General features: G+C 49.4%; 1 protein-coding gene across 1 annotated transcript in view; it reads right to left on the bottom strand.

Moving 5' to 3' along the window:
• Positions 1-743: 743 nt before the first annotated feature.
• LOC129495389 (O-acyltransferase like protein-like) overlaps positions 744-24,117 on the bottom strand; it is a 34,672-nt gene continuing 11,298 nt past the window's right edge. The window contains exons 4-10 of the mRNA XM_055302840.1: positions 20,996-21,161; positions 19,340-19,419; positions 11,701-11,814; positions 9,638-9,770; positions 6,759-6,945; positions 1,779-1,921; positions 744-1,499 (exon numbers count right to left, since the gene is read on the bottom strand). Coding sequence (XP_055158815.1) covers positions 1,374-1,499; positions 1,779-1,921; positions 6,759-6,945; positions 9,638-9,770; positions 11,701-11,814; positions 19,340-19,419; positions 20,996-21,161 — 949 coding nt within the window. The 3' untranslated portion in view covers positions 744-1,373. The remainder of the gene's footprint in view (positions 1,500-1,778; positions 1,922-6,758; positions 6,946-9,637; positions 9,771-11,700; positions 11,815-19,339; positions 19,420-20,995; positions 21,162-24,117) is intronic.

The following is a 24,117-nucleotide window of genomic DNA, read 5'->3' as shown; positions in this document are numbered from 1 at the left end:
GAGTAGGGATGGTTAATGTGAAATCACACACCCAGGAAGGAATACAAGGCTGACAGCCTGGACAGCCTGGCTTTATAAATCTCTCTGTTTCAAGGTCTCACTGCTGGAAATCAAGGGGCGGGATGGAAGCCACTCACTAGGTCTCATCCTTCTCCACTGGGAGTTTTGTTGACCAACTGTATTTCTTTGCCGGGGCTGCTGTAACAAAGCAACACAAACTAGCTGATTTACAACCACAGATACGCACCATCTCACTGTTCTGGAAGGCTGGAAGTCCTAACTCAAGGTATCGGCAGGCCTGTACTCCCTCAGAGGGCTCCAGGGGAGGGTCCTTCCTCACCTCATCTAGCTCTGTGTCTCCTGGCAATCCTTGGTGTTCCTTGGCTGGCGGGTGGCTTCCTTATTCCTGTACATTTTCACATCTTCCATCTGTGCAAATCTGTCTCTCTGTTCAGATTTTCCCTTTATATGAGGATACCAGTCATTTTGGATTAGGGCCACCTCCCCCCATGAACTCACATTAACTTGATTACCTCTGGGGCTCCTGGGTGGCTCAGTGGGTTAAGTGTCTGCCTTCAGCTCAGGTCATGATCAGAGTCCTGGGATCAAGCCCTGCATTGGGCTCCTTGCTCAGTGTGGGGTCTGCTTCTCCTACCCTTGCTCCTCCCCCTGCTCATGCTCTCTTTCTCAAATAAATAAATACAATCTTTAAAAATAATAATAACTTGATTACCTCTGTAAAACCCTGACCCCCAAAGAGGTCACATTCTAAGGTACTATAGGATTAGGACTTTATATCTTTTTCAGTGACACATTCAACCCCTACCAGGGATCACACCGTAAAACAGATAATGTTTGGAAGGCCTGTAACAACGCACCCGTGAACTGTACACGCCAATGGGTCATACGATCCTAGGCTCCAGGATAAAGTTACAGGTCTACAAATAATAACACAAAGACAATTATGATGTGAAAAACTGCATGCTGTGGTTTTTACCAAGAAAAGTGAACACTGTAACCTAAATTTCATTCAATTCGCTAAGTTTGATGTTTTCCTATGAGCATTGGTATAGAAAATACATGTAGGATGAGACCCCAGAAATCCAGGTTGGTTTTTCTTTTTCCTGAAAAGGTTCATCAGAGGTGATTATTGTGCTACTACAATAGGCTGTCACAGAATTCTTTTATATAGTAAACACTCGGCACTCATATATATTGAGCACAGAGAAGTTGTGTATCTTAAACATTCACAAAATAGGATTCACACCCCTTGTCAGGGGAGCAAACATTCATTACAGAAATGAAACCATGCTGGCTTTTACTCATCACCGACAGAACGAACCCATCCATTCTTGCGGGTTTTACCAGAACCTTCATGGCCCCGCAGGCAACGGCCCCAGCAGGTACCGCTTCAGTTCCTGACATGGTTTCTCAATGCACAGCGTCAGGGCCAGCCCAGTGACGAAGGTCAGCAAACAGTGGCCAAAGAAAAGATAGAACTGGAGAGAAACAGGGGCAGAGTGGACATGATCTTGCTACCGGATTCCTGGCTATAGGATATCGATCTGCAAGACCAACAGCCCCAAACATTAAATATAAGATAAATAAAATCAAAGAAAGCTACTATCCCGAAGCCTTCCCTCAAATAAGGCAAAGGACAGTAGGCTCCTAGCCACACCAACGCAACAAGCTTCTCGCCAGGCCGGTGGGCGGCTTGGTGGCTCCAGCAGAGAAGGGACAGCAGAGGCACAGCAGAGCCAAGAGCGGGACTCACTTACCATGTTGGTGTCGGTGTAGTGAATGGGCGTTTCCTGCAGCCCGTTGTAGAGCAGGATGAGGATGGGGTGTACCAAGTAGCAGGCGTAACTGATGCTGGCCGGGAAGGTCCAGATGCGGCAAGAAAGCAGCCGGTTCACCGGGCCTGGAGGGAACAGGCAGTGTGGTTCCTGGGGGCACGGGGTCCTCCCTGGCTCCCTGGGACCATCGCTGCGGCCTCTGGGCCCCGCTGCCTAAGTGTGTGAACTTCCCCTAGGAAGATATTTATTCTTCTAATTTTTAAGAGAATGTGCCAAAAAAGAAAAAGAAAAAAAAAAAACAGAAAGCGCTTCCCTTTGCAGGAGTAGGGAAAAAATAAGAGAAGCTAACAGGAGTTTACGGTCGGTTTACTTAGCACATGGCAAGCCCGGAGCACGAAACATGCCACAGGTAAAACCAGGTGCACAGGCCCGGCGCCAGCTGCGGTTCCGGCTCTGGGTGCAGCACAGGGGCCACTCACTGGGCCTCGGGATGAGGCGGTGGCATGGCCAGGCTGCTGACTTGTCATCCGCTAGGGACTGGCTTTGGGGCTTCTAGGTTCCATTCAGGACAAAAATTCTGTAACTCAGTGTAACTTCTAGAACTGTGCTGTCTCACATGATAGCCACAGCCCACTTCAGGCTGTTTAATTTAAATGAATGAAAAGAGGGGTGCCTGGGTGGCTCAGCGGTTGGGCATCTGCCTTTAGCTCAGAACGTGATCCCGGGGTCCTGGGATCGAGTCCCACATTGGGATCCCCGCAGGGAGCCTGCTTCTCCCTCTGTCTGTGTCTTTGCCTTTCTCTCTGTCTCTGTCTCTCACAAATAGGTAAATAAAATCTTTAAAAAAAATTTAAAAAGAAAAAATTCATTTAATAAATGTAAGAACAAAAGGTGCAGAATTCGACATTTTATGAGCTGATCTAAAAAAACACAAAATACTACATAAAAAATTCCATTGTTGGGATCCCTGGGTGGCGCAGCGGTTTGGCGCCTGCCTTTGGCCCAGGGCGCGATCCTGGAGACCCGGGATCGAATCCCACGTCGGGCTCCCGGCGCATGGAGCCTGCTTCTCCCTCTGCCTGTGTCTCTGCCTCTCTCTCTTTCTCTCTCTGTGACTATCATAAATAAATAAAAATTAAAAAAAAAAAAAAGAAATGACCTTTAAAAAAAAAAATTCCATTGTTACTTGAAAGCCTATATTAACACATTCCTAATCATAATCAATAAATTTTTAAAATTCAATTGACATTTTTAGTAATAAAAACATACAGACCTATCTTGATTGTACTGCACAATATGCTAAAATACCCAGCACTTTGTCCTTTCCTTAATCCAAAGCAAAGAGATGAAAGTTCCTTCAAAACAGGATTTCTGATATTCACATGAATAGTCTTGAAGTCCTTTTAAAGACGTGGTTATTAGAAATATTTTGTTAGGGCAGTCCAGGTGGCTCAGTGGTTTAGCACTGCCTTTGGCCTGGGTTGTGATCCTGGAGACCTGGAATCGAGTCCCGTATCAGGCTCCCTGCATGGAGCCTAGTTCTCCCTCTGCCTGTGTCTCTGCCTCTCTGTGTGTGTGTGTCTCTCATGAATAAATAAATAAATTTTTTTTAAAAAGAGAAATATTTGGTATTGGAGCACCTGGGTGGCTTGGTGGTTGAGTGTGTTCAGCTCAGGCCATGATCCTGGGGTCCTAGGATCGAGTCCCACATCAGGCTCCCTGCATGGAGCCTGCTTTTCCCTCTGCCTGTGTCTCTGCCTCTCTCTCTGTGCGTGTCTCTTATGAATAAATAAATAAAATCTTTTAAAAATAAACTAAAAATTAATTAAAATAAAGCACGGTGAGAAATCCCTCTCTGCACAGGACTTACTGCTGATCTCTGTAGTGGGTGGAATAGGGGCCTCCCAAAAGCTGTGTCCGCCTAGAACCCTGCTCTATTTGGAATGAGGGTCTCTGCAGAGAGAATGAAGGTAAGGAACCCGAGATTAGATTATCCAGGGTTACAGTGGGCCTCAAATCCAAAAATGAGTGTCCTTATAAGAGACAGAAAAAGAGACACAGACACATGGAGGAGACACACGGGACGAAGGCCATGTGGAGACGGAGACAGAGATTGGAGAGATGCACGCACGGGCCAGGAAAGTTGGGTCTTGCTGGCAGTCACGGGGTGGGGGTGGGAGGGTGGGCAGGAGAGAGCTCGGAACAGATCCCCCCAGGGCTTCTAGAAGGACCTTGCCAACACTTTGATTTTGGGTTTCTTCAGAATGATGAGAGAATCAATTTCTGTTGTCTTAAGCCACAAAAGAAAGAAAGAAGAGAAAGAGAGAGGGGAAAAAAAAAAAAAGTAAAAAACTTCCGTCTCTCCTTTCCAAGAGTCCCAGCTCAGGTATCATGTTGTTTCAGTTGCTCAGGACAAAAATCTTTGGCGCCATCCCTGATTCTGTTCTTCCTCCCGTATCCCACAGAGTGCTGCCAATCTATCCTTAAAAATGTCTATCTCAAATCAGACCATTTCTCCCCATCTCCTCCACTAACCCCCCACCCCATTGATTCCACCATGGCTTCCTCCTCCATGGGCCTGTACCGTAGCTTCCTCGCAGATCTGTTGGACTCTCTGCTTCGTCCTTGTCACCCTATAGACCCCATGCAAAATCCAGAGCAATCTTTTTTAACCACAGGTCAAATTATGTTACGTGACATTTAAAATAAGATTGTATTTTTAACTAATCTCCACACCCAACCTGGGACTCGAACTTCAAAACCCCAAGAACAAGAGTCACATGCTTTACTGACTGAGCCAGCCAGGTGCCCCATTTTTATGGTTACTTTTTGAATTTGTTTTGGCTTTATAAATTCATGTGTTATAAACATAAAAATTTGTGTCTAGGCTTATGCTTTCTCATGCTTAGGTAAAATTAGAATTAAAATTTAATTTAAGCCAATAATACTAAAGATCTAAAACACTTCTTATTCCTTTGGAATGGGTCCGTATGGTATTAAAGCTTGAGGATTGCTGTAGGAGAGTGGGCCCAGCACTGAAAGGTTTTAACTGGAGGAGTAACATGTCCGAAGATGCCTCTGGCAACTCAACGGAACACGACTTTGCACAGACCCACATGGTCTACACTGGTCCCGACTGATATGACGACAGATGATTCGAGGTATGGGGATCCCTTCTCTCCCTGAGAGCCTCCATGAAACACTTCTTCTTCAAGTGTCCCTTTATAGATGTACTTTTCTAAAGGTCACCAGGTAGACACATATTTTCTAGAATTGTATCTTGTACATTCATTCACTTACTACCCAATCTTGATACCTGAAAATAGTGTTGGAGATGCAAACCTAGAACATCAGTCACACCTAGATAATTGTGATTGGCTAATGACAACACATTCTGGAAAGCTGTATCACTCAAGAACAACCAAAGGGCTGGTCTGTCGCCTGGATTAATAGAGGTCTCATCCATACTCAGCCTGATGATTGATAGCACTGACTAGCTCCACTGTAACAATAATGCTGCAAATTCGATTAGTCTTCTAACTTGACCGAAGTCACTCCCTCTAGCAGGTTAGTTCTTCATTTAGCATGACTCTCCACATCAGACGGGAGTACTGTGGTGTTTGCCACCCCATCGTGGGCCAGGGGGAGTAGTTGCTTATATTCTGAGGCTCTAGGGACAGTTTAGGGTCATTGTCACCATGTGGAAGCAGTGTTGGGGTGTGGTCATGTGATTCAACAGCTGCCCGGAAATGCAAATACCTGTCAGAGAGAATGGAGCCCATTTCTTCCTTAATGTCATTTCTCCATATAAGGAAAAGCTTATAAATTTGAAATATTAAAGAACAAATCGTTCCTCACCAAATTCAAAAACAACTTTACCAATCAAATGTCTGAGAAGGGTACTGTTGCACAGAAATGAAGATCATGGGCTTTGGGCATCGCTTTGTGCTTGGTCTGGGATTCATTTTCTAGCTCAGTGACTACTGCACTGCGTGACCTTCACACGTTACCTCATCTCCAGGCATCATCTTTCTCACAGAGAAACAGCTCCTGATAGTTCTACCCATGGGGGCTGTGGCCAGTGTCACCCGGGATCCTATGGGTGAAGTTCTCCATGGGGCCTGGCATAAGCCTGCGCTCAGTCAGCAGGAATTGTGATCATTTTTATCATTTTTCTCTTTAAACCATGATTTCCAAACACCTTCGCTGAGGCTACCTGGGTGGCGTTCACAGGCCCAGGTGTAAACTCACCCTGATTATTTCCCTAGGGTCACAAGGTGTCATGGCTGCACCTGGCTGTACAGCCATCACTTCGGAGCTTCTGGGCACTGTGGGGCCAGAACTTTTTCTAGATGATTCTTGCCAGGCTTTCTCCTGTCATTTTCTGACACCTCAAGTACCCAGTTCTTACCTCATGCCAAGTGGGAAAGAAAAGGAAAGAGTGTCAGGTGACTTGAATAGACATTTCTAATCTGGAGAAAATTCCTTCCTTTCCATTTCAGCTCTTTTCTTGACCTTTCCACACACTGAAAACCAGCTCAATAGAAACGGGTTTTCCCAGATCAAAGGGCCAAAGGGGATCTTGGGAACTACTCAGTCTACACCCTCAGATAAGGAAACCGAGGCCCAGGCTGAGTGTGACCAGAACTTCTGTCCCTGGCACTGGTATTTTGTTTTTACCATAAGCCCCTGCCTGTTCTCCTCCAGCTTCTGAACTAGCTTCACTGGAGAGACTGCAGATTTTTCTTTCAGACCCTGCATTTGTACGTAAACCAGGGTAAAAATCTTAAACAGAATATGTGGCCAGTTCCCACCCACCCCCAAGATAGAAGCAAATTGATGTCATTCACCAAACACTCCAGCAAACAAAAAAGCCCCTCTGTGCACAACGTGTTCTCACATTCTTTGCCCTTAAAGGGACACAGTGTGAGCCCATGAGCAGCACCCCGTGCTGTGCCGTACCTCCGTAGCCCTCCTGACACGCTAGCATGATCCAGCCCACGCCTGCCGCCCACAGGGTCCGGTGGAGAGCCTGGTACAGAGCCACAGCAGGTGAAGAGGTGGCAAAGGTGTCATCCACCACGTATGCCAGAGCGACCACTGTGAACAGGGTAGACAGGCAGCAAATCCACCCCAGCACAGCCTGCGCCTACAGGGAGAGGAGAGACCTGGGTCAAGCCCATTTTGGACATCTACTTTCTTTTACAGTAATTCACTTTTCTGTGTTACTATTGTCACTTTAGGTATCGATTTGTAAACCCCAATTGGTGCCCAAGTTTGACTAAAATAGAAGGTTCAGACTAGTGGTTATGAGAGGTTAGGGTTAGGGCGGGGTAGGGGAGGGGGGGAGTGTGGCCAACAAGAAGTATCACAAGGGAGCTCTTTGCTATGACAGCAGAGCTCTGTGCCTCACTTGTGGTGGTGGTTATGCAAATCTCCACGTGCTAAAATTACACAAAACTATATACACGCACAAATGAGTGCACATAAAACTAGTGGACCTGAGGCCTGTGGATTGTGCCAGTGTCAATCTCTTGGTTGTGATCATTTGCCATAGTTCTGTAGCATGTTGCCAGCGAAAGAACCTGGGTCATGGGCACACAAGACCTTCTGTGCTGTTTTTGCAACTTGCCATGAACCTTGAATACTTATGAAATGAAAGTTAAAAGGGAAGAAAGAAAGATAATGTTCTAATCCACTCCTGACCTCCCATTCTGTTCCTTGACCTAATAAAGCTCCTTGACTGGTTCTGTGTCTCCCAACAACGCACACGGTCTCTACCTGGGCTGGACCCTTGTCCTTGGGAGTCATAAAATAGTGGAAGAGCGAGAGAATGGAGAACTCTTCAGCTCAGAGAACAGCCCCGTGGGTTGAATTCTATTATGGGCTCAGTTCAAGATCTTAGATCTTATGTCACCTAATTTGACCGTTTAGACCCAGACCTGTCTTCCAAGAATCTTTCTAGCTTCCTTGTTCCAATTTCAAAGTTGCTATGATGACCTCTCCATTGAACCGAACTAGCGTCTTATCAGTCCACCATCTAGTCTCCAGAGAGAAGCTCTCTTCTCCTTGGCATCAGATTCCTGCACTAAGCTCTGGCTGCATGAGAAGAAAGGTCTGTCCTCGGGAGATCCCCACAAGCCCTCTGTTTTAGGCTAGGGTCCCCTTCACTCTTTCACTGAGCATGCCCCCTCTCATCTCATTCCTAGCATATGGCATAGGCCCCCGCTGCCTCCAGCGTGGTCTCTGTGTCCATCTTTCCTGGCTTCTAGAGGTTTGACTTTGGTCTACCCATCCCTTCTACCTTGTTTCTCCAGCTCAGCCTGACTTGTGTTCTGGCTCCATACTCCCTGATCCTGACTCAACCCCTGGAAGATTCGCAAATGCTCTGTCCACGTCTTAGGTCCCCCCACTGCTCCCTGGGTACCATGGAGCCCGGGTGACACTGAAGCATGTCTTTAATGGCATTCTGTTTTAATCTACAACTGGATTATGCGTCTTCAGGGGATCAGCATAACTCCAACCTACAGGAAAAGTCATGCAGCCTTTGTGTATCCATTCTGTCTTGTGAAGCTCTATCTCCTGTTCCTGCCATGAGCAACACAAGATTTTCCAAGGACAGAGGCCTCTTCTCTGGAGCATCTAGGTGAGGCACCCACAAGACCTAGGTAAACAAAGGTAGGGCCTAGCAGAGAAGATTTGGGGCTATCACTGTACTCTAATAGTGCAAAGAAATTTTTGGCCTTTTGCCCATTGAAAAGCAAATTAACCTTCATTCATTCATTTATTAAGTGCCTTCAGTGATTTCAGAATCAGATGTTGGTAATTCAGTGGTAAGTCAGACCTCAAGGTCTTAAGGGTCAATTAAAGCCACATGAAGAGCTTTTGTACAGTTCAAGAGCAACACCAAAGTAGAGTTTTAAATAGGTTGGCCCAAGGGTGGATTATGAGATGCACAAGACAAGAAGTCAAGGCAAGAGATGAGAAGAGCTTCAGTGAGGTTAGTTAGGCCAAGAGAGGACAGCAGAAGAAACAATAACGGGGGGCCTGGTGGACATTTGCATGGGAGGAGTGGTCAGTGAGGAGGACATGTCCAAGATAAACCCAGGCTTCTGGCTTGAGTAATAAGCCTGAGTGGCAAACCAGAACAATTACCCATTTTTTACCTGGGAAGCAATTTTACCTGGAAGACAAAGCAACAGCTTGTTTCCCCTTAGACATCTTGATTCCCAAATGGAACCATTGAATCTGACCAAGATCTATAGAAACCAAGAGTTTGTGCTATTAAAAAGTAACTATGCCCTTCCAGGGACGCCTGGGTGGCTCAGCAGTTAAGCGTCTGACTTGGGCTCAGGTCCTGATCCTGGAGTCCCCGAATCCAGTCTGCATCGGGCTCCCTGCATGGAGCCTGCTTCTCCCTCTGCCTATGTCTCTGCCTCTCTCTCTGTGTGTCTCTCATGAATAAATAAATAAAATCTTAAAAAAAAATAACTATGCCCATCCAGAAGAGAGTCTTGCCATTGCAAATTCACTAGGTGTGTTTTTCCTATAGCAGTGAGTTCTCTGGGTCTGTACTAAGGCTCCAATGGGTGGAACACCACAGGGGGTCAATTCTGGAGCTTTCTTAAAGGAACTCAGTGAGGAAAGCAGAGAATCAGGATCCAGCAGGAAGATAAGATCTCTCTTATTCTCTAGAGCCAAGAAACATTGCTAACATACCACAGCACAATAAAGTACTGAGCAGTCTGATTCCTGCCCATGGCTTGTGACGAGCCTGGCCAAATGGGCCACTCCGGTCCCAAGCAGACCCGGCCTTACAGCGAGGTAGGGGGCAGGCTTACCTTGGTTTTAAGAATGTTTGCCTGGTGGTTTTGGTGCATGAAAATGCTCAGCAAGAGGCCCACGAGGAATGGCCCATATCTGCAGTAGGGCTTAGTGTAGTACTCCGAGAAATACAACATGGTCGCATTTTCACTGAAAAACACAAAAACGGAAGGCAAAAGTTTCTTTTTGATCTGGACCTGAGAAAGGGAATCTCTCAGATGTCCATTGGTACAGTCAGCAAATCCAAAGGAAAATTTGGGGTACATTTGTTCATTTCCTCAGTAATGATCCCCAAACTATAATCTCATGATCTTACCTTAGAGACACAGCTAACTTGCTAAGATTCCAGATTTCCCTGGGCAACCCCACCTTGGCTCCCAAGGAAATATGAAGACTGCATCCATTTTTTAAGGAGTTGTTTCTGGTAGCTGGTATGCCAGGCTAGCTCTAGAAACGTGGTTCTCAGGACTGCACCTCTTCGTGGAAGCGCTTACAGAATTTGGTTGCTTGGGCCACACCCCTGGAGATTGCGATTCAGGTGGTCTGAGGCGGCGCTGGCTGGAAGCAGCGGTGGATTTAAAATCTCCCCAGGTGACTCTCTTGTGCTTCCAGAGTTGAGAACCCCTGGGCCAGGTGGGAATGAGCCTCTTCCTCAGTCACCTGGCAATGCCCACAGAGGCTGGTGACGTGATGAGAAGGGCATGGTGCTTGCTCCCCGGTCACAAAATCTGGGATGCCTTCCTTCCTTCCTCCCTCCCTTCCTTCCTTCTTTCCTCCCTCCGTCCCTCCCTCCCTCCCTTCCTTTCTTTTCCTTCCTTCCTCCTTCTTTCTTTCTTTCCTTCTTTCTTTCTTCCTTTCTTCCTTCCCTCCCTCTTCCTTCCTTTCTTCCTTCCTTCTTCTCTTTCTTTTTTCTCTCCCTCCTCCTCCTCCTTCTTCTTCCCTTCCTTCCTTTTTTTTTTAATTTATTTATGATAGTCACAGAGAGAGAGAGAGAGAGAGGCAGAGACACAGGCAAAGGGAGAAGCAGGCTCCATGCACCGGGAGCCCGATGTGGGATTCGATCCCGGGTCTCCAGGATCGCGCCCTGGGCCAAAGGCAGGCGCCAAACCGCTGCGCCACCCAGAGATCCCTCCCTCCCTTCCCTCCCTTCCCTCCCTCCCTCCCTTCCTTCCTTCCTTCCTTCCTTCCTTCCTTCCTTCCTTCCTTCCTTCCTTCCTTCCTTCCTTCCTTCCCCTCACAAACAGAGTGCACACTGTGCACAGAGTGCCAGATAAGGTTCAGGGCTATTTTACATCGGGAGGTCAGTGAAGGCCGCTCTGAGAACCGCTGTTTGCACCGACACCTACAGGAAATGAAGGCGCAAGCCCTGCATTCTCGTGTGGGGAAACAGCAGGTGCAAGGGCCTGACGGAGGAAGGAACATGCTTGGCATGTGGAGGTTTAAAGGCTAGTCTGACTGGTCCAGAGCCAGCAGGTGGGGGAGTGACAGGGGAGGTCAGGCAGGAATTCCACTTCGAGAGCAACCGGCGCCGTGGGAGGAATTGGAGCCGGTGACTGAGAAGATGGGGGCTCCATCTGCCCCACTCGGCTGCACGGAGAGCAGATCCGCGAGGAATGGTCCCACGTTCCCCATGTGACAGGCAGGCTGGTTATAAGGGAGAAGGGCTGCACGTCCTCCCCCGGGGGGGAGCACAATGGCACAGCGGGTAGGGCCGCGGGTTCCACTCCCTCGTCCCTGCGTGGCAGCCTCTCCATCCCCAGCGGGCCGCGGAGGAGAACCCCCGGCAGCCACGTGGGGGCGCGCCCTTCCTCCGAGAAGCACTCGCACGGGGCGGCCCCTTTCGGGCGGGACAACCCCCCCCATTCCCCCTCCCCCCTCCACCTCCACCCCCATCCCCGTCCCCATCTCCCCCATCCCCATCCCCCCATCCCCCCTAGTGCACGTGGGAAGGCTCTCGAGTTTGGCCGCAAGGCCACCTGCGGGCTGGGCCGCTCCGGGGCTCCCCGGTGCCGCCTCCGCCCGGCCGCCGCCCGCCGCCCGCCGCCCCCTGCCCCCGCCCGCGCTCACCTGCCGCGCTCACCTGGCTTCGCTGACCGCCGCGACCGGCAGGCTGTGCGCGCGAGTGAGCAGGGCCGCGGCGGCGGCAGGTGCCAGGAGGAGCGCGGCCCCGAGCAGCGCGAGGACCCGCCTGCTTCTGCGGAGACAGGGACGGGAAGGTGGAAGGTGCGCGGCCGCCAGGCACCTGCCGCCTGTGGGCCCCGGGCCGCCGCACCTGGCCCTTTGCAGGCCCCGGGACCCGAGGCTGCATCTCCTGGCTCCCCCCGGAAATTCCCGCTGCAGCCCCAAGGGACGCCAGGCGTGGAGGTCCCCTGCCGCCCACCAGGCACTACAGGGACGTCGTGGGGGGTGACCTCGGGGAGAGGTGACTGCCAGGCACAGGGGGACAAGGGGCAGCGCAAGAGGGGGATCCCGGGGTTCTTCCCCCACCCGGACGCAATCTGAGACAAATATCCGGGTGCTGGTAGTCCACAGGGGGTTGGGAATGAGGGATGGGGTGTGAAGCGGGAGGCAGGGCAAGCTAATACAAGGATGCTGCGCCGTCCAGGTGGCTGATGCTCCGCTCTTCCAGAATGCTCTATGGAGCCTCAGGCAATGCGCCCGAAAACTGTTCTTGAGAGACGAAAGAAAGAAGCCTTTTCTAGTGTCTTCTATCCATCCCCCGTGAGTCAAGGGTGGCCCCACAAAAACTCATTCTGCCTCACTTTTGTGACTAAGGCCAAAAGGAGTCCTGAAGGAGTCCCGGCTGTAGGAGGTTCTGGGGCAGGAAATGAGACTTAGAGACACAGGCTCAGAGCGAGGCAATGTCTGGTTGTACCTGCTCACAATCATGAGGGCCCGAACCCAAATGATCTGCAGTGGCACAGGTGCAATGTGAAGCACAGGTGCAATGTGAAGCACAGGTGCGATGTGAAGCACAGGTGCGAGGCTATCCAGGCACAGCCCAGCCGGGAGGATGCCTCTGACAATCCCATGCCGCTGCTTGAAGCTGCCCTTGGTTATTCACGCAGAGGGGATAAGGTACCATCCCTATATGGTGAGGGAGGCAGGGAGCAAACCATCTTCCTCCAGAGTGCCAATCCTGCTTGGAATGGAGGAGTGGTAGCTCGGTGGTGCTGTGATGGATTAGTCATGTCTGCTGTGAGCGTGGGCTGGGAAGTTATGACAACTATGCTGTCCACTCACTGTGCCTTTTGCCAGACCATCTAGTGCTGCCCTCCTTGAATTACTGGCATTCCATACGAGTGGGTTCTCCAAAGAAAAAAGCCCTACCTTTCATACCTCCCACAATTTTTTTTAATTTTAATTTTATTTTTTTTAAATTTATGATAGTCACAGAGAGAGAGAGAGAGAGAGAGAGAGAAAGGCAGAGACACAGGCAGAGGGAGAAGCAGGCTCCATGCAGGGAGCCCGATATGGGACTCAATCCCAGGTCTCCAGGATCACGCCCTGGGCTGAAGGCAGTGCTAAACTGCTGAGCCACCCGGGCTGCCCACCTCCCACCATTTAGAAGCTTAAATGTAGTTGTACGGCCACAAGCTTGGAGAGTGCTGATTTTTTCTTTTCTTTTTTTTTTTAAGATTTTATTTATTCATGAAAGACACACACAGAGAGAGAGAGAGAGAGAGAGAGGCAGAGACACAGGCAGAGGGAGAAGCAGGCTCTACACAGGGAGCCCAACGTGGGACTCGATCCCGAGTCTCCAGGATCACACCCAAGGCCCAAGGCAGTGCTAAACCGCTGAGCCACCGGGGCTGCCCGAGAGTGCTGGTTTTTAGCTGAGGGATTGAAATCTGCCTTCCAGGACAGCCTCCAGGGAAGATGCTGATATTGGGGCCAGGGCTTCTGAGTCACAAGGCCACTCAAGTAGGTCCCCACCAGGTCTAGAGTTGGGAGGTACTAAGACCTCATTGTCTCAGGTGGGTGGTAAACCATCCAGACAGGCCATCCAATAAAAACCCACATTCACCCAAGTAAATATTTGTCTAACTCCCCGGGGGACTTGAGCCCAATGCACAGCACCTCCTCTCAGGAGTCCGACGGGTCTCCACTGGCCAGCCACTGCTATGATAAAACTAATAAAGCCTCCTAAACAGACTATTAAGGCTGGATGGTGTACCCCCCAAATTCTAACATCCAGAACCTCCGAATGTGAGTCTATCCGGAGACAGCATCTTTAAAGGGATAATTAAGGTGAAATGAGCTCATTGGGATGGGCCCTCATCCAATCTAAATGATACCATCCTGAGAAGAGGAGATTAAGCTCGGACAGCCCGGGCGCCTGGGTGGCTCAGTGGTCGAGCATCTGCCTTTGGCTCAGGGCATGATCCTGGGGGCCTGGGATCAAGTCCCACATCAGGCTCCCTGTGGGGAACTTGTTTCTCTCTCTGCCTTTCTCTCTGTGTCTCTCATGAATTAAAAAAAAAAAAAAGACTTGGACAATCACACGGGGAAGACCATGTGAAGGCATGGGGAGAACCTCAGAAGAAACCAAACCTACTGACACCTTGATCTTAGACATTTACTCTCCAGAACCATGAGGAAATGAATTTCTGTTGTGTCAGCCCCTTCATGTATGGCACCTTGTCACGCAGCCCAAGCCAGCGAATGCACGTAGGTACCAGGTGCCCTGTGCCCCGCCTTACGTCCTATGAGTCCCATCCTCCTGGGCCCCTGAGCCCACAGCACAAATGGCCCAGTGCCAAAGGGCTCCCCTGCCACCTCAGGTCAGCAGTTACATTTTCTGGCTTTTTAAGGGGACTAGTCCTGCGACAATGGGATGGAGAAAACCCCAGAGCTTCAGGTGCCGACCGCCATCCTCATTCTCTCCAGAGGTTGGTCCCTCAACAAGGTCCACTGAGGGGCCATAGCCCAAGAGGAAGGAATAGCGTAGTGTCTCCTGAAAAGTAGTTGTGTCTGAGAAGATCCCAGTCTTCCTTGCAAGCTGTCAGCCCCCAGCGTCCTGGCCAGGATCCCCTACAGGATTTCTCTCGCTCTTTCTTCACAAATACCTGGAGCAGCAATCAGCACGTCCTGCTGCAAACGCCACCTCCGAGGAAGCCTGCAGAGGCTTGCCCTTCCTCCCCTGCCAGGGCTGCCGGGCCTGCTGAGGCCTCACGCCTGACACACCTGTTCCCGCAGGCACTTGCCAAGGTCTCCAGAGCCCTTGGAGCAGCCGTACCCCTCAGGGAGCCGAGGCCTGTGACAGCGCCCCAGAACTGGTCCGCCTGGCTCTGCTGGGCCCAGCGGCTCCCCCTCCCCTAGGGAGCTCTCAGGGTTCACTGTCTTGTAGGAGGGAGAATCCACCCCTGTGGGCCTGAGGCCTCTCCACTCCTGTTTAGGCAGCAGGAGAAATCAGCGACTCAGGAGCACCCCAGGAATCAGCCTGCCCTCTCAAAGGGGCCTGGGGGGGGGGGGTTGGTCAGCATCCCAGAGCTATCTCTACTACCTATCTTGACTTTCCTTGTCCATCCATGTGAGGGGGAGGGTAGGAGGTCACACTAATCCCTAATTCCCAGCAGTCTTGGGGATTTCATCCTGGGACGTGTGAGTATAAATTAAGCAGGCATCCAGTGGTAGGTCTTTCTTCTACCAAAGGATGTTCAGAGCTATTTTTTTTTAAAATCTCTGTTTCCAAAATAAATAGCAGTGTAATTATTAGATCTCATTTCCATCTTATTACCAGATTTTTTCTCTCCTCTTTCTTTCTTTCTTTCTTTCTTTCTTTCTTTCTTTTTCTTTCTTTCTTTCTTCTTTTCTTTTTCTTTCTTTTCTTTCTTTCTTTCTTTCTTCTTTTTCTTTCCTTTCCTTTTCTTTTTTCTTTTCTTTTCTTTTCTTTTCTTTCTTTCTTTCTTTCTTTCTTTCTTTCTTTCTTTCTTATCTTATTTATTTGAGAGAGAGAGAGCACAAGCAGTGGGGGAGGCAGAGGGAAAGGGAGAAGCAGAGTCTCCACCCAGCAGGGAGCCATAAGACTCGATCCCAGGACCCTGAGATCATGACCTGTGCCAAAGGCAGATGCTCAACCAACTGAGCCACTCAGGTGCCTCTCTTTTATTTTATAATTTTATTTATTTATTCATGAGAGACACAGGGAAAGAGGCAGAGACACAGGCAGAGGGAGAAGCAGGCTCCCCACAGGGAGCCTGATGTGGGACTCGATCCCAGGATCCCAGGATCACACCCTGAGCCAAAGGCAGATGCTCAACCACAGGGCCACCCAGACGTCCCTACCAGGTTTTATTTCAGTCTCATATGCTTTTCTCAGTTCTGTTATGCTATCAAAAATTATACTCCCTGCCCCTGAACCCCCACTCTGAGAAAATAAACCATTTGAATTCAGATGCTTTTGTTTCAGGAGACTGGGTAAGGGAGAACTTGGACCTCCTCGCTCTCCCCACAGCAATCACACAGAGGCAGACACCCCCCAGCACCGGGCACTGGTTCGGGTCTCCACACAGGCTCACCTACCTCAGAGGAGTGGAATGAAGAAGGGGTGAAGCGGCAAGTGTATGGGAAGGGGTGAGGCTGAGAAGAGGAATGCAGACCTTTCAATCTGGGAAGCCTTCATTAAGAACTGCTCCACACCAGCACCTTCTGGAAAGGGTGTTTTGAGAAAAAGCCAAGGAAGGGGACCAACTGCCCAGATAAGGGTACCCTTTGTGGAATAGGGATGGTGCAGAGAAAATAGGGAGATGGCCACTCCTGAATGGGTTTAGTGAAGCAGATGCTCACAGTGGCTTATCCAGCCACCCTTCCCCCACCTCCCTGTGCGACTGGGAGGGGCAAAGGGCTGCCCCAGCTTGGGGACAGCAGCTGGGGACAATGATGATCACATGGAATCTCAAATAATAGGTAGCTGAGTGACATGTGGTTGCACATTACTGACAGGCAAGCCCTGTGCTGGTTCCCATGTGTATGATTTGCTTTGTCCTCCAACCCCGACCTGAAGCACCACCATCTCCATTTTATGGACATGAAAGCTGAAGATGAGAGTCTCACAACTTACCCCGGGGTCCCCTCACCAGTGACTTACCAGTCATGATTGGAACCCATGTCTTCTGACTTGAACTCACTATACCAGCAAACTGCCTTTGTGCTTAGTGGGAGCCATGGAACTTTTTTTAATGACTTAGTAAACAAACAAACAAAACACCTCTTTACATTGAAAGTTAGAAAGCATTGTGTGTCTAAGATACGTGAAGAAGCAGATTTTCCTTTTTTTTTTTAGGTGCTTAATTCTTAGATTAAATGAAAATTAGGATGCTCTAAAATAAATAAAATCTTTTTTTAAAAAGATTTTATTTATTTATTCATGAGAGACACAGAGAGAGAGGCAGAGACACAGGCAGAGGGAGAAGCAGGCTCCATGCAGGGAGCCTGATGTGGGACTCGATCCCAGGACTCCAGGATCATGCCCTGGGCCGAAGGCAGCTGCTCAGCCACTGAGCCCCCGAGGCATCCCATAAATAAATAAATCTTTAAAAAAAATTAGGATGCATTTCCCTTGCCCAGGATGCTTGAATGTTTGCATGTGGCTGGAATGGGCAACATCGTGGGTCAGCCTGTGATTTAAAAATCTGTCCTGCAGGGGCAGCCCGGTGGCTCAGCGGTTTAGCGCTGCCTTGGGCCCAGGGCCTGATCTGGGAGACCCGGGATCGAGTCCCACGTCAGGCTCCTTGCATGGCGCCTGCTTCTCCCTCTGCCTGTGTCTCTGCCTCTCTCTCTCCTCTCTGTGTATTCTCAGAAATAAATAAATAAAATCTTAAAAAAAAAAAAAAGTCTGTCCTGCAAAGAGCATTAACAGGTAACCGTGATGCAGAGCTGGTCAACACATATTTGGAACTTAGCTGCACCCCTACTAAGTGAAGACTTGGAAGTCAGATGTGAAAAATGACTGTTTCTTATATATCAAAATAGCAAGGTTTGTATTTTGTTTTGTATTAGTATTAACATTCCATACTGGCAACTAATTAGATGGCCAGAGGACTGAATATTGATAGACCTTAAGGGAAGTGATTTGTCTTTATGCTTCAAGAGCCTAGAAGCCATTCATGCTCCTTTGACCCAGTAATCCCCTTAAAGATATGCATTCTAAAGAAATACCAGAATTGGAGACAAACGGTTACCATGAAAATATTTATCAGACTATTATTGATAAAAGCATAAAATTGGAAATAATCTAAGTATTTAATGATAGGGGAAGGTTTGACTAAATTAGAGTTCATTCATGGAATGGAGTGTTACGCAGACATTAAAATTATGTTTACTTAGAAGTAAAATAATCTAGGAAATTGCTTATGTCATAAAACTATTAAAAGAAAGATATTAGTGTAGAGATACAGATTCCTTTCACGTATAAAAAGTTGTGCAGGGGGTGGGGGTGACTGGGTGGCGGGCACTGAGGTGGGCACTTGACGGGATGAGCACTGGGTGTTATTCTGTATGTTGACAAATTGAACACCAATAAAAAATAAATTTATTTTTAAAAAAAGAAGTTACTATATCCTAATTGCAACCAATAATAGTGTTATTGAAGCTTACCCCAGTGTCTTGGGACTTCTGAGGTGACCTGCCACAGTGAGGCCAGTGCATATCTCCAAGTTCACATAGAGCTTGTTCTTTAAATTAATTTTTTATACACTACTAGTGGTATTTCCCTTGGAATACTTATCTTGGTTTTCTATATCCTAAAAATACTGGGGACCACTACTTACTAACCATGATTCTCATATTGTTAAGTCTGTTTTTACCCCTCCATTTCAATTATTTAAAAACAGTTCTTTTGGGGTTTTGTTTTTTAAACCATGAAATAAAGGCTTTTTTTCCCTTAAAAAAAAAAAAGGTTGTGCAGGAAAAGATCAGAAAGATATTTACAGAGAGTCCTTTCCTTGCATGAGGAACAGATCAAGGTGATAGGGTTTTCCCCTCTCTTCATCCCATTATTTCCTGTGTTTCTTAAATTGAACAAGTATTTGAACAACAAAAAAAAGAGATATCTTTTAAAATATGGCATGGATAACTCATAAGCTAGAAGTCTCCTTGTGTATTATTGAGGCCTTAGAGCTTTTCTAGAACTAACAAAAATTAAGCTAATAAATATCGGATATGGGGAACAGGTACACTGATGCATTGCTTGGGGCGCTGTAAATGACCTCATTCTTTCTGGAGAATAACCACACAATTTGCAACAAGCGCCACAAAATCGTTCCTACCCTTTGACCTAGTAATTCCTCTTGGAAATAGGACCCCAAGGAAATGAATAAGAGGGAAAAGTAGCACATTCAAAGACAGTATTGGGGTGTCATTTGGAGTCACGAAAAATTGGAACTAATCTAGACGGCCAACCACAAAAATGGCACAGAACTCCTAAAATTGAGAAGTAGGCAGATGGCTATGTGGAAATGTTTACAAGGACCATTAAGTTGGAAAAGCAGAGGCTATTAGTGCCCGCTGGTGAGAACTCTGCAAGAACACAGGGGCAGTTGTGTAGGACAAAGATCAGAGGAGGACGCAGAGAAAGGTAAACAGGAGCATTCGGTGTCTGAACTGTTCTAAAAGGTTCGTCTCCTACATCATAAAAGCTGCTCTTTTACTGCAGCGCTCGCTGAGAGGTCAGTGGGAGACATCCCACGGGGCGACACTCCTGTCGCAGGGACACTCACTTTCTGTGGATGAGGACGATCGCCGGCGTGGTGAGATGGAACTGAAAGTCATTGGCGAGGTACCACGTCCAACCATTACACTGAAATGAGAGGAGCCGAGGTTACTCCTGCCCCTGGTGCCCGGGGCTGCCCCACATTTTCTAACCTGTCGGGAGCTGGATGGAGGAGGAATCCACAGGGCACCTGTGGGTGGAGGGTGGGGCGCTTCCATGGAAAGACAAAGGAATTTGGGGTTACAGGTATTTCACGTACCTCACTCATTTACTCATTTAACAAGCCTGTGTGATGGGGGTGATCATTGCCAGCTTACAGGATGGAAATGCAGACAAGTTTTCCCTCTTGTTGGAAAAAGCAGTAATAGCTAAGCTCCCAGGATGGTTGTGGGAGCTCAGTGCTATCCCATGACACGAATGTTAGGAGCAGTCATCGTTTTGGTGCCATGGGGGTGGGAAGGGTCCATGCTGCTCCCTCTTCCGGGCCTTGCCAGCCCTCCCCAACTCCAGGGGAGGGGCGTGCTCATTTAGGATGGAGGCCTGGCTCCGGAAGCCCCAGGGTGCCCACGCATGCCTGACAGGTGATCGGCAGGCTGAAGCCCCGTCGGTCCGCTGGCTGCCTGTGTTTGTGTGAAGCGAGGCAGTTACCTGTATTTCTTCAATCTCTCCAGGGCTTCAGAGATAAAAGTCTCCTTTTGCATCCGATCCACCCCCACCTCCCCACTCCAAGGGAGACCAGACTCATCTGGTGGAAGGGACAGCTTTCCTTGTCCCAGTTAGGAAGAAGTTCCCTTGATGGGGAAATCTGTGAATTCTCACGGCTTGACGGCCCTCACATCTGCTCTCAGGGGCCCACGGTGGGCTGGCTCACATCCTTGCCACCGATTCTCACCTATGGGCCAAGCCAGTGTGCATCTGGGCAAACAGCCAGCCTGTCCTCCCGGGGCCTTGTCACAGACCCACCCGAAGGCAGTTAGACTGTGATGTGCGCCCTGCCCGAGCTGCTGGGCACCTGCTCACGGAAGGCAGTCACCCGCTTGGTAAGTCGTCACGTGCAGGGATTAGCCACACTTTAGTGGTTCTCTCTGCAGCCCTGCTTTCAAGGCATATGCAAAAGTCAGTGACATGATCTAATCAGAATGATTTCCCTTCCGTTTACTCCAGCGTCTTCATGAGGATGGGAGGGCCCTGGGGAGGCCACAACCAATGTGCGCAGATGTGGTGGCCCTGCCACATCTGGCTGGAAGCGGAAAAGAACTCATCACAGCAAAGGTGCAGTGCGATGTTCTGTCCCAGTGACAGGCCGTCTGCGTAGAGGTGGAGAAAGTGTCCTATCTCCATGGGGTGACACAGACTGGAACCCAGCGGAGCCAGGCCACTGGGCCCTAGATGCCCGCTGCTTTGCTCCGTCCCTGCCTCCCACTGCTTTTCACAGCAGCTGCACCTGCCCAGACGGTTTGGTTACGCTCACCCATCCTGGGAGGCTAGTCTCCCTGCCCACAGCCCACCCTCCCGTGGCTTCACTGTTACTCCGGAGAATATGCCAGAAGAAAGGGCATCAGACTAGGGCTGGTCCTGGGAAAGCTCACCAAACCGGGTAAAGTGAGGCCCCGCGCTTGCTCACGGCCCCCAGCCTGGCCCCAGCCGAGAACCTGGGACTCACCGCATTCCCGACGGACAGGAAATCGTTGAGCAGCAGCAGATTTGTCCACCATGCGAGCCGGCAGTTATCCAGGTGGGACTTGGGCACCTCCCAGACGGGCCCCCAGGGGGCCAGAGAGAACAATCCAACCAACAAGCACACGGAATACATGTGCAGAGGCTGTAACCTGGCAGGGGAGAGCCGGGGTGGAGGCCAGGGAGGGTGACTCTCCGCGCTGGTCCCACTCTGTCCCCTGGGTGAGCCACAGAGAGGCTCCAAAGCACATTGTGCGGGTGGGAGGCCAGCAACCCACCCACGCCTCGAGGCTCCTCTGTTCGTGGGTAAAGCATCGTGGGCTACCACATGAGCCGGTTCTGGGGCCGCGATGCAAAACTCTCAATCATTGAGCAAGTGGTGCGTGTCGGCCACCGCGCTAGGGCTTCTCAGATGCCTCTACGCCTCGGAAGGTTCCTGGCAGGGACATAGTACCTCTGCTCTACTGATGGGGACACTAGAGCTCTGAGAACTGTGGCCACTTGGCCAAGGTGGCCCGGCCATACAGCAGAGCTGAGATGGGACATGTGCGGTCCTCTCTGCCCCGGTGCCAGGACAATACCTTTCCTCCCTCCCTCTGTCTTTTCCTCTCTCCCTTCATTGCTTTATTTCTCCCTCCCTTCCTTCATACCCTACCCCCTTCCAAGCAGGACTTGAAGCAGCTACAAAAATGATGGGGGGAAGAAAAGCACAGGTGTCCTTTAGAAACAGAAGAGCCACACCTGCCACCTGGTTTATACTTTCTAGTAGCCGCATTTGTCAGTGGAAAGAAATAGCTACAACGAATTTTAATAATATACTTTATGTGGCCCAATGAATCCAAAATATTGTCATTTCAATAAGTAATCAATCTAAAAAATTACTGAGCTGCTTTACATCCTTTCTTCTTTGACTAAGAATCCAGTGTGTAAACTGCATACTCGCCACGCGTTGCCATGGGCCACGTGTCTGGTGGGTACTTATTGGACATCACTGGTGTCCAGTTTAGAAGTGAGGTTGGGACACAGTCCTGGCATTCTGGGTGAGCTATGATCCCAGCCATCTTGTAAAAGAACACATGTCAAAATTCAGAGTACAGCATGTGGCCCAGCAGCATCTCCGAACATCTCAGGGGGCATGTCAGGGAGGTGACAGATGGGAAGGGCAGGACTGCTGCAGGCACACCCCCCAGCAGAGTCATAGGGCAGCACCCAGCCTCCGCTTGGTCCCGGGCCCCAGACCTGGTGGCCTCCTGTCCTCCCCATAACGATAACATCCTGGCATGTGTCTGGTAGGCCGGAGGGCTGGGGGCATGCAGGGAGCAGGCTGGAGTTGCAGATCACAGTCAGACAGAAAGGGCCACCGACTGTGCCAAGACGCGTCTCCCCAGATCGGCTCAGACAGCAGCCTCAGAGCCCTCCCTGGGCCTGGGCCCTGCCACATCAGCCATCTGACCGTGCTGCCCCGCAGCTGCTCCTACAGGCCTGGGCTCCGCTTCCCAAGCCTCTCTCCCCACCATCTGTCACCTCCCTCGGGGAGAGTAAGTCAACCCCCTCCTCCCCTCAGAGCCAGAGTTCAGGTCAGATGCCCTCTGGAAGGAACAGGGTAGGGGCAGGGCCTCCCCGACAGGCAGCCTCTGGGGTGGGGCCTGTGCGGGCAGGAGACCTGCTGGGGTGGGCCCCATCTTGAGGAGGAGCAAGGCTCCAGAGATGTGTGCTCTAGTTTTGTCTAAATTTTCACACTGAGAAAATTACAAGACTTCTCTCTCTTTCACCTGGAGAGGAAATGGGGGGGGGGAATGGTAATCCTTCAGATCAGTTTTTTTTTTTATATTTTATTTATTTATTCATGAGAGACACAGAGAGAGGGAAAGAGATGGAGAGACCCAGGCAAAGGGAGAAGCAGACTCCATGCAGGGAGCCCGACATGGGACTCGATCCTGGGTCTCCAGGATCATGCCCTGGGCCAAAGGCAGGCGCTAAACCGCCAAGCCACCCAGGGATTCCCCCCCTTTCAGGTCGTTTTAAGAAGAATCATGATTCCCACATCCTGAGATTTTTTTTGAGAACCAAAGGAGATGGGTGAGACAACAGTTGGAGGGCACCTGGGTAGCTCAATGGTTGAGCCTCAGCCTTCGGCCCAGGGCGATCGAGTCCCACATCGGGCTCCCCACAGGGAGCCTGCTTCTCTCTCTCTGTCTCTGCCTCTCTCTCTGTGTCTCTCATGAACAAATAAATAAAATCTTTTTTAAAAAAGAAAACAGTTGGAAACCTCAAAAGCATCATATAAGTGTAAGTGCTCTTCATTTTTGTTCAAGCTTCTGGAAGATTTAAAGTCAAAGTTTTCAAAGTTTAAAAAGTACATCAGCTGTTGTAAGGAGCACGAGAAGCAGGTGGGAAGGTAAATTGGAAAATACCCATCGAAATGTTAGATGCACCAGACTAGCAATTCTACTTGTAGGCATTTACCCATAAACACTTTCAGAGGGCAGCCCGGGTGGCGCAGCGGTTTAGCGCCGCCTTCGGACCAGGGCGTGACCCTGGAGACCCAGGATGGAGTCCCATGTCGGACTCCCTGCGAGGAGACTGCTTCTCCCTCTGCTTGTGTCTCTGCCTCTCTTTCTCTCTGTGTCTCTTATGAATAAATAAACAAAATCTTAAAAAAAAACGCTTTCAGAAAAGTGCACAAAAATGTATAGACATTGCATTATTGTTTAAGATAACAAAAAAACTTGGAAGTACCGCCATGCCCATTAATAGTGACAGGTGGAGCTCCAATGGCCCACCCACACGGCACCTTCCCAGGCAACCTTTCAAGTCAGTAAGATGGGTCCTTTCTTTCTTCTTCTTCTTTTTTTTTTTTTTTTTTTTTGGTGGGTCCTCTCATGCAGAGACATACCAACAACCAACATTCAATCAATAAGTGAAAAAAAAAGGTACATGCAAAATAGCACAGCATATAATGAGAAAAAAAAACAATGTATATAAATACATGGAAAGCATCTGCAAGAATTCACAAGAAGCTGTTAACAGAGGTGGCCTGCGGGGAGTGAGACGGGATTGGGTGTCCTTACTTTTAGTGCATAACCTTCTGTTACAGACATTTTTATC

The sequence above is a fragment of the Nyctereutes procyonoides genome, unplaced genomic scaffold (assembly GCF_905146905.1).
Source record: "Nyctereutes procyonoides isolate TBG_1078 unplaced genomic scaffold, NYPRO_anot_genome, whole genome shotgun sequence".
Classification (NCBI taxonomy): Eukaryota; Metazoa; Chordata; class Mammalia; order Carnivora; family Canidae; genus Nyctereutes; species Nyctereutes procyonoides.
Note: the sequence above shows the minus strand (reverse complement) of the source record. Positions and strands in the feature narration are given on the sequence as shown.